The sequence below is a fragment of the Ciona intestinalis genome, chromosome 12 (assembly GCF_000224145.3).
Source record: "Ciona intestinalis chromosome 12, KH, whole genome shotgun sequence".
Taxonomy (NCBI): Eukaryota; Metazoa; Chordata; class Ascidiacea; order Phlebobranchia; family Cionidae; genus Ciona; species Ciona intestinalis.
In genome coordinates this window covers 1,476,287-1,486,626 of record NC_020177.2, presented here as the reverse complement: position 1 = coordinate 1,486,626, position 10,340 = coordinate 1,476,287, and the positions used below count along the sequence as shown (strand labels likewise).

The 10,340-nt window shown below is 35.4% G+C and overlaps 2 protein-coding genes across 2 annotated transcripts; both read right to left on the bottom strand.

Annotated features, from left to right (window-relative positions):
• On the bottom strand, positions 1 to 2,952 carry LOC100184682 (glutathione S-transferase 1-like). The gene is made up of 4 exons (XM_002119780.4): positions 2,119 to 2,952; positions 1,386 to 1,530; positions 804 to 939; positions 1 to 210 (listed from the first exon to the last, which is right to left on the bottom strand). The coding sequence occupies exons 1-4, from the start codon at positions 2,316 to 2,318 to the stop codon at positions 23 to 25; spliced, it is 669 nt and encodes a 222-aa protein (XP_002119816.1). The 5' UTR covers positions 2,319 to 2,952; the 3' UTR covers positions 1 to 22.
• Positions 2,953 to 3,938: 986 nt separating this feature from the next.
• Positions 3,939 to 7,531, bottom strand: LOC100182316. Its single transcript, XM_002119843.3, has 4 exons — positions 7,405 to 7,531; positions 6,261 to 6,558; positions 5,565 to 5,745; positions 3,939 to 4,189 (listed from the first exon to the last, which is right to left on the bottom strand). The coding sequence occupies exons 1-4, from the start codon at positions 7,464 to 7,466 to the stop codon at positions 4,113 to 4,115; spliced, it is 618 nt and encodes a 205-aa protein (XP_002119879.2). The 5' UTR covers positions 7,467 to 7,531; the 3' UTR covers positions 3,939 to 4,112.
• Positions 7,532 to 10,340: the final 2,809 nt, after the last annotated feature.

Here is a 10,340-nt window from a genome sequence, read left to right as displayed (position 1 = left end):
ACAGCAGCAAATAATTTATTTTTCATTTAGTATTTTTTTTAACTGCGTCCTGGTATAACTTTGTGAGAATAGCGATCCCTTTTTCGTTGCATTTTTTGTAATATGGCAGCGCTTCTATCTTTTTTAACCATGATGACGTATTAGGGAATTCCCCCATTACGTCAAAGTTTGCAAGTTGCAGCATAAATAGTGAACTTGAAGCATGTACGTCTGAAATAAAAAAGTTCTGTGAGTTAAAACAACATAATTGATATATTTATAGTATTATATGGTAACGAATAACGTTGGCCCATAATATCCCATAAATTGGGTTTTGTTTTTAACAATTAACTACGCTCTTTTAGGGCTGAGGAAACGGTTATGTATAATCCTGTAACTAATTTTGTTCAATATAAAATAGGAAACGAGAGAATGCAAATTTGTCCCATTCTATACTATAATACGTGATAACACGTAAGCGGTCACAAGGTTTATGATTTTGTCGCTATATTCTGTCTTTTCGTTTAAAATATTTCTAAATCTTTCCTACCGTAATCGGAGAGACAAATAAAGTTATTATAGTATGGGTGGGGGGAGACGGGGCACCTTTAGCACATAATATCCTGATCGTGTTTTAAACAATTAACAACGGTCCAGGACTAATAGGATTATGCTTTTCTAATTCTTTGAATGTTCTTTGTTTACTGCCAAATAGTACGAGAAAATAGAATGAAAAGGTGTCCCATCTCCCCCACACTACTATATTATTATTTTGAAACAGAACACCGGTGCTATAACGACTATATTGTTGGCCCGTCATATACCTGCTATTGTGACGTTGTCACCACATAAATAGCTTTGTTTCGTCAACAATGTCTCGTATATCTGAATGGATTTGATGACGTCATCTTTAAATTCAACTTTTGGCAATCCCTCTCCGAATAAAACTTTTTTGGTATTCTGTGAAAAAATAATTTGTTGAGGTTTATGTTATATAGTAGGGTGGGGGAAGATGGGAAACCATTAAATTTACAGTCTATGCCCTATGGGAGTCGTAAGAATGAAATTTTATAATTATTTGAATGCTCCTTTTTTTTAATTTCCTTGTTTATTAAAATTGCCTTATTTTGTTCTCTGAATTAATTTCCTATCGACAGTCGATAAAACACATTGACGGGAAAAAACAACAGAGTAGGACGGGGTAAGATGGGATGCCACACAGGATTCAAATATCCAAATCGTGTTTTAAACAAATAACAGCAGTCTATGGGAGTAGTGAGGAAACGGTTTTATAATTTTTTGAATGTTTTTAGTTTACTACCAAATGGAACGATAAATTATAATCAAAAGGTGTTCCATCTTACCCTACACTACTATGTACCATCTTCCCCACCATACGATCATACCAAATATTTTTGCACTGTATCATAGATCGCTTCACTGACGTAAAGTTGCTGGTCAACTGATCCTCTAAGCTCAGGATCAGACGGATAGATATCGGACACCCCACCGCTCCCGTATTTGTTGCATAAGTAACACGATATAGCTCGACTGTATAAAAAATTGATTTTAGCCGGCGCCTTTTCTAAGCGTAACCGCTCCAACCCAGTGGTCACTAATGGGTTGACCAGAATTCATGCAGAAAAACAACAATTATAGTTTTACGAACATTTAGAGGCAGTTTGCAATCTATGGTTTAAATCCTATGTTCCATGGTGTGCCACGACAGTAGGACCTTACACAATTTAATACTCACAAAGTTATACCTACGTGGTAACTTGTAAGCAGGCACGAAATGTATTAAAAACAACTTTAAAACGAGGGTTGTTACCTCGCCACAAAAAAACACGTTTATTTCTTTCTTCGATTACGGTAGCGAAGATTTAGAAATATTTTAAACGAAAAGACAAAAAATAAAGCGACAAAACAACAGTTGTTAAAACACGTTTACAGTAATAACATAGTTACATTTAATTAGAAGAAAATAAGTGTGGTCGCTACACCTAGCAGACAAACGAGCCATTGATTTATTATTATTAACTTAAAATTCGAATAGAAACAAAAGTGTGCGTATACAGACACGACCCTGCAAATAACATTCGCTTATTGATTGTTTACATAAACAAATTTTAAATTTACCTTTCTGCAATAGTATATTCTCCATCCTTTAGCACTGGTACTCTTCGCCGTGCGTTTAAAGCGAAAAATTCTTGACTTTGTAATTCCCCAGCCGCATAGTTAACTTCATGTATTTGATATTCTAACTCCAAATGTTCCAAAACCATCCGCACACATCTGGTTGGCGGACTAACCTCGAGACTGTACAAAACTAAACCCATGTCAACTAATTCGACTTATAACTTTGGTAAAATAGAAATTAAAACAGCAAAAAGAATCCAGTCTTATTAAAAATGGTAATAAGTGTAGTTGTAAATCTATTTGCCACATACAAACAGCTCTAAATTTAAATCAGCATTCCTGTATTCTATGGCAAAACGAGCAGCCAATGTATTATATAACGAACTTACTCACAGCCTATAATATGTGCAGTAGTTCTAAATATTGATATAATAGGTCAATTGCACAACCGTAACCTATCGATGACAGATATGTTGACTTTCAAATCAACCGAATCGTTTAGCTAAAAACTGTGACGAAAATTTCGACTTCTGCAATGCGCTTTTTGTTTTTATTTGCTTTTATAATTTGTAGAACAGTTGTATTGTTAGTAGCGTTTTTCGAATATCTCAGTTCTCAAATCCCATGTCATATATCGCTTGACCAAAATCATTCATATATGTAGTTTAGGAAACTGTTTTGATTTAATCCGCACGATTCGAGATTAATTAACGACTGGTTTACCCAAATGTGTCTTAAACCTACTGTTGGTATCATTCGCTGCACTATTTAAAACTAAACAAGAGCTTTTACAAATTTACGCCTATAACCCTGACCGTCTAACTGTCTAGTTATATGTTACATACTGCCTTTACAGCAACTTACTAAAGTTTTACAAAAAGCCAATGATTTTATACAAGAGTCAAAAAAGGGTGTGTTTTTCTTTATTTGGAACTTAAGTCCATGCCCCACCTGCTTATGACGTCATATTACCGCGGATTCGAGAGTAACAACAATGGGAATGGTTATACGGATCACTGGCGTTACATCCCTTGATAGCTAATTGTGTTTCAGACGTCAAACTTATTTATTTCAAGAACTTTAAATATTTGTTTTTATTTTTGAAGAATTAAAAGGAACATAAACGATCAAGAATACAAATCACGATAAAAAATGTGAAAAATAACAAACGGTTTTGTAAAACGTGGCGGAAACAGGATATTTTTGAACTGAAGCTGACGAAGAAAAAGATTTTAAACTGACCTTTGAACGGCATAAAGTTGAAGAATACGTTTGGAGTACAAATGGAATTAGGGATATCGTACTGTGGGGAAAGAAGGGACACCTTTAGCACACAATAGAAAAATATACTGATCGTGATACAACGGTCAGAGGGACTTGCAAAGATAAAGTTTTATAATTCATTGAATGTTCTATGTTTACTACGAAAAAATAGAATAAAAAGTTCTTCCATCTTCCCCCACCCTATGCTATATATTTTATGCGGCTATGTAACAAAGAACATATGTTTCGGCAATAAGGTTAAAACTTGATTAAAACAGTATTTATAACACCTGAACTAGGCAAAATTATCAGTGTAAGTTCATTACAAGGGCAGGACTTTAATACTAAATATAGAACCCAAGAAAACCACGCAGTATATACAACCTAAATGAATGCAATATTGCAATAGACAACATAATAGGGTGGGGGAAATGGGACACCTTTTTGTTCTATTTTCTAGTCCACTTGGCAGTAACACATAACATTCAAAGAATTATAAAACCGCATTCTAACTCATAGACTGTTGTTAACTGTTTAAAACACGATCAGGATATTTGGATATTACATGCTAAAGGTGCCCTCTTTTACCACACAGTACTATCTAAAACTTGGGGCAGGTGTTTTAAATTATAGTTTCCATGTGCGTATTCGGTAAACCAGTTTGACTATGTATAAATGTACTGTTTGACGTAGATTTCTTTACCTTGTGCCATCGTCTGGACTTTACTTTATTAAAAAAACGATTTTATAACTATTGCAACTATTGGTCGTGCAGAATATTTGTACAGCACCGTCTGTGAAAGTACATCTGTAAAAAATTTGTTTATCAAACTGCTGTTTTTATAATTAGAACAATTGTGGTTTTATAATTTCTCAGGTGCGGTTCGAGGCTCGATGCTGCTACCATTAAGGGCGTGTATAGCTTTGGGCTAGAACGCTATGTCAACGTTTATTGATCCAACCCAAGGGTCACTTATGGGTTGTCTAAATTTTTAATGTCAGCCATACAGAAAAAAGTCAACGACACAAACTTATAGTCGTGGTAACTCTAAAGCTATATAGTTCGTTACTGTGTTTGAGGATAAACAATATCTTACGTTAAACGAAACATCAAACTGTATATATTTTATTTAAACCCTCTTTCGTTTTGTAGTTACAACCCTTTATTGTTCATGTATAAATGTATAGTAGGGCGGGGAAAGATGGGACACATTTTCATTTTATTTTCTCCTCCGGTTTGGTAGTTAACAAAGAACATTCAAAGAATTATAAAATCGTATCCGCACGACTCCTATAAACCGTTGGTATAATTGTTTAAAACACGATCAGGATGTTTAGATAATATGTGCTAAAGGTGTGTCGTCTTCCCCACCCTATTGTATATGTTCTTCGTTAGCGCATTTAAAGAGTTCAGTACGAACAATTTAACGTTTATTTGATATTCGTAGTTCACTGTACGTCAAGTTTGCTTTGAGTCGTCCTTTGTTTAAAGGGGGAACTGACTTCATATTTGGCTATTGGTGTACCGTGTACAGGTACAATCCTTGCTTGAATGAATCAACAATTTGATCAACATTGGAAATGTAGATTTAGCTCAATATGGATTTTTTTTAGCAAATGTAAAATTTAACTTTAGTTCCCCCTTCAGTTAGCTGCATAGACTATTGAGAGATTTAAAGTAAAAACAAAAGCGACTCCCCGCTGGAGCTTATTGTTCATAACGGGCCGGGTGTAAGGGAGATTACGGAACAGTGCGCGGGTCGGTCAAAATGAGGCCCCGGCACGCGAGGCGTAGGTTGTCGACCTGTGGCATAGACCAGTGCTCTTCAATCGGTGTGCACGGTGCACCCTAGGGTGCATCAAAATATGCCAGGGGTGCACCAGAACAAAAGGGTATACAAGGGTGCATCACAAACTTCAACAATTTTCAGCAATAATACTCAGTTTTGAACATTTTTAACAAATTTAGCCATTTTTCTACAGTTTTTTTTTATATGAATTCTATATCTTGCATCACAGGGAATTGCGAAACGTCATTAGTTTTACGTTAAAGCAATCAGGGGTGCATGAGTTTGTCGCAACAACTTTAGGGGTTCACCAACCCAAAAAAGGTTGAAGAGCACTGGCATAGACTATAGGGTATAGGCAGTGTAATGATTATTATACGCAAAACATTATCTTACCGAGCAATATATTAACCAGGGGGTGATCTTTGAATATTTTGTTCGACTTCCCACCACCAGAGGACCTGCCAGTCCACGAATATTGAACTACGAGATCATCAGTCATAAACCACCCCATGAATTCGGTGATAGTTTTGCTGAGAGTCTGGCGTTCAATATGCGAGGCAAGAATCCCAGGGTTCTTCGCGAAATTAAAGGAAATTAATACATACCATATATAGTAGGGTGGGGAAGACGGGACACCTTTAGCACGTAATATCCAATTATCCTGGTCGTGTTTTAAACAACAGGCCACTTGCCTATTAACGACGGCCTATCGGAGTCGTAAGGATACAGTTTTATAATTCTTTGAATGTTTTTGAGCAAAAATAGAATAAAAAGGTGTCCCATCTTCCCCCACCCTACTATATACCACTTAAATTTGGACAAACCCCAGCACCCATGCTGCACTTGTCCTAGGAACTCATCCTAATAGAACAGAATCCTTGAAATTTGAGGTAATACGCTACCATTGGGCAAAAGGCCTAAAAAAACTCACCAAAGTAAGTATAGCCCACCGGCAAAGTTACACACGTGGTAACTTATTGTCACACAACGTGTGTGAATCAGAACACATGTGTTATAAACTTATAACGACTGTTGTTTCTCCGCCACTCTAGGATAAATAAGTTACATTTATTCATTCAAATATCTTACTTTGAATTTTTTGACCAATTTCATTAAACCAGCATCCGTATCAGCTGGGCTGAATCGCATGAATACCTCCGGGGCCATTTGCTGTTGTGACGTCACGATTTCATGTAACGACGTCATCATTTGTTTTGTCTCACTCACATCAGAATGAATTTGTTCGAGGCGACGTTGTAGTTTCCTTAGCGGGCAGCTAATTCCCACTTTTGGGAAAAAACCTCCCACCCGAGTGTACGAGGTAGGGGAATTTATCTCTCTCTTTATTTTAATTCTTGGAGGCGCAGCGTGTGCCGACGCGTTCACTCTATAGAACAGTGGAATTTATTCACCGAAAAAGTTTAATGCTGACTATCTATGCTGCTAATGTGCTATTCAAACGTTTTGTGCACCCGATAAATTCTTACGTTTCGTAACTTAATGACATTTCAGTCATTTCTTCTAAAACGTATTTTACGTAGCCGGTGTCGTGATAATTTCGGCCGACAGTTGAGTTCAGGCCTTCTGCGCATGTACAGTAGTATTACGGCCTATGTCAATCCCTTTTACGACGTAAATAATCGACGTGTGAATTGTTATTATGTCACAATCTATTGCCAGGTCAAACAATTAATATTCTGATGCAATGAATCCACGTGTGAATCCGTACTATTTCGTAACAAATAGTCTACCTGGTTGAGAAAAACATGAAAAATATAAGGATAAACTACAACGCAAACCCAACGTTTCGCAAACGTAAATCGAATTCAACGCAAACGTAAACCGAACGTTCCAGGAAGGCGGCCGACAATCGCTCTTACCGTCGCCAGCGCTTTTACCGCCCGTAGTGTGAACTGTGAACTCGCTTTTAGTTTACCGCTCCCAATAAACCATTATGCAACTGCGACAGGCCCAAATATATTAGACACCGGCTATACGTGATATACGTTTAAAAAGTTTACTGGGACGGTTCTCTGCTAGTACACTTTAAACCCAGATTACCCGAATGAAATTGCTTTGTAACAGAATTTATTTGTGTTTATGAAAGCTTTGTTTAGATTTTAATGAATGAATATAAAACAAAAAAACTAGTTAGAATTACTCTTGACTTATTTTTATGCGTCATACTAAAACGGCAAGTCTTAAAGTTCTTAAACACTTTGAACTTACTTACTCACTAGTTTCAAAGTCTGACATTGAGTTATCACTTGTTTCTGATATACCACTTTCGTCCATTGAATCGTTAACACATTCACAAGTATATGACCTTGCTTTACGATATTGGATAAACTTTCCGAAGTATAGATATCTGTTATAGTAAATTCAAACATAAAATTGTTACGATTCTAAACGACCTATTAAATTTATACGTAATTTAGTAAGAAGATTCTTAACTCAAACCTCAAACGTATAACTTAATTTAATACAATTTGCACTTCACAGGATAAAAACACTATCATTTCTGAATCAGTTTTACAGGTGTTTTACTTAAAATATATTTATCTTACGTATTTAACAGTTAATACTAATAGTTACTGTAACAACGTACATTAAAGAGCTGCTAAGTTAAATGTGCGGCAATTCTGGCTCTCGCGTAGAACTGAAAATATTTCTTTCTCTTAATGTAGTCTTGGTTATAATACAGACATTACAGAGTACTGGTACATTCACTCCCCTCAGAGTTGTTAGGCAACCAACGCAACAATAGCATTGTGATGTCACAAGACATTTTCGAAACAAAATTTGGCACGTTTATTACAAATGCTATAGCTGAATTTAACTTGCTTTATTCTTGCGTAGTTGGAAAACGACAGCAGTCATTAAAACACGGGTGTTCATACACTTCGTGCCAGCTTACGAGTTACCATATATTATGTTATATTGTGGGGAATTTTTTGGGTCATGTTTTTTTTATGCATGGTTGTAATAAAACTGTCCGTACTGCAATTTTAAAATTGCCTTTCTGGACAAAAAAATTACGGGAGATTTCTCACATTAGATAAACACGTTGGCTGTTATTTATTTTTTAAAAAATGTTGTAACTCGACGCTTAAAATGACGTCACATTACCCAATATCAATATCCCATTAATCAATGTCAACACCGCGGACTTATCTAGTGGGAGAATATTCTCATAAAATCATACCCCTCGTCGGTTCTATGTGACGTCACATTCTCTTATTTGCAACGCTAGTCTTTGTATAAAATCGCCTGCATGCTATTCTGACATTAGTCGATTTACTAACTATACCAAAATAAATACATTCATTTGGATTAAGCCTCAATGAAAAGCTTGTAAAGTCGGATATGCGAGAAGTCAGAAGTCTATAAATAACAATTTAAGGTAGCAGGGCTATATATATTCCGTTCAGCCGCTGACAGACTTCAATTAATTTTCCCACGTAACCTAAAATATTTCCCACGTAACCTAAAAATTGATTACGGTAGCGAAAATTTAAAAATATTTTTAACGAAAAAGACAGGATATAGCGCCAATATATATTAACACATGACGTCGCACTGTTATCACGTGATTACGTTCTTTGTATTTTGCTGTAACACAATAACGAAAGATATAAACGCAGTTGCTGTGGTCGAAGACATCGGGGTTAAACCAAGCTCATGGCGGGATCTAACGAGTCCTTGCCCGGCCACTATGTTTGCTTTTTCCCTATGTAATCTCAATTTCAAGATTTTTTGAAACATTTTATTGTACTGGTCTATCGTTAGACCTAGATCGACGGAAAATTGTTCTTTCGTTCTTTCTTCTTGTTACTGGTTGAAATGTCTTGGTGACGTATAGTTAAAAATGAAATAATGTTATTTCACACGACTTGCTATACGTGAAATATATCATTTTTAACAACTGTTGTTTTGTCGCTATATCTTGTCTTTTTGTTCAAATTACTTCTAAATCTTTGCTACCTTAAACAAAAAAGACAAATGAAGTTATTGTTATTGTTATTATAGGCGTCTTTTTATAGAACATAAGTTTCACATTCTACACATTATCTATACATACTATATAGCGGGGCAGGTGAAAACGGGACACCTTTTCATTCTATTTTCTCCTCCGAGCACTTGGTAATAAACGCATAGAAAATCCAAAAATATGTAAAACCGTATCCTCACGACTCCCATAGATCGTTGTTAATTGTTTAAAACACGATCAGGATGTTTGGATATTATGTGCTTTTGGGTTATTCTTGAGGTAACCTAGTGAAAATTGGAGAGTTTTAATATTTTAACAGTCAATGTATACAGCACTATTTTTACGGTGAATGGAAACACTTTTTGTGCAAGAGCGTTCAAAACCTCTAAACTCCTATATATATATATATATGATACAATAACTTTACGTGCCCATTCATAAGAGCCCTACACTCTCTCTTGGTTAATAATTTGAACTCATTTCAAACAACCACGCTACAACTTTTTTGTATTATTACTCTTTCTGAATAGGTCTAAAGTTTAAGTTTGTTAAATATCTATTGATTTCATTTGCACTGTTTGATATTCATATTAATTCTTCGGTAGATATAGTGGGGTGGGGGAAGATGGGACACCTTTAGCAAAAAAAATATAAATATCCTGGACACCTTTTCATTCTATTTTCTCGTTTTTTTGGTAGTAAACAAAGAACATTTAAAGAATTATAAAACCGTATCCCCACGACTATCACAGACTGTTGTTAATTGTTTAAAACAAGATCAGGATATTTGGATATAAAGTTTTAAAGATGTCCCATCTTTCCCACCCTACTATACAAAAGTAGCACTAACAAGTCTTCTAATACACATAAATTGTGTGTTTTATTATATTTTTTGAATTGTTGTCAATTAATAAAGAAATAATAGTATAGTAGAGTGGGGGAAGATGGGACACCTTTAGCACATAATATCCAGATATCCTGATCGTGTTTTAAATAATTAACAACGGTCTATGAGAGTCATGAAGACATAGTTTCATATTTCTTTAAATGTTCTTTGTTTTCTACTAAATGGAACGAGAAAATAGAGTTAAAAAGTGTCCCATCTTCCCCCATCCTACTGTATATACTAAAATGTATTTGGATTTTTGAAATATTTGGCAGTACGTGCTTAAGTGTTC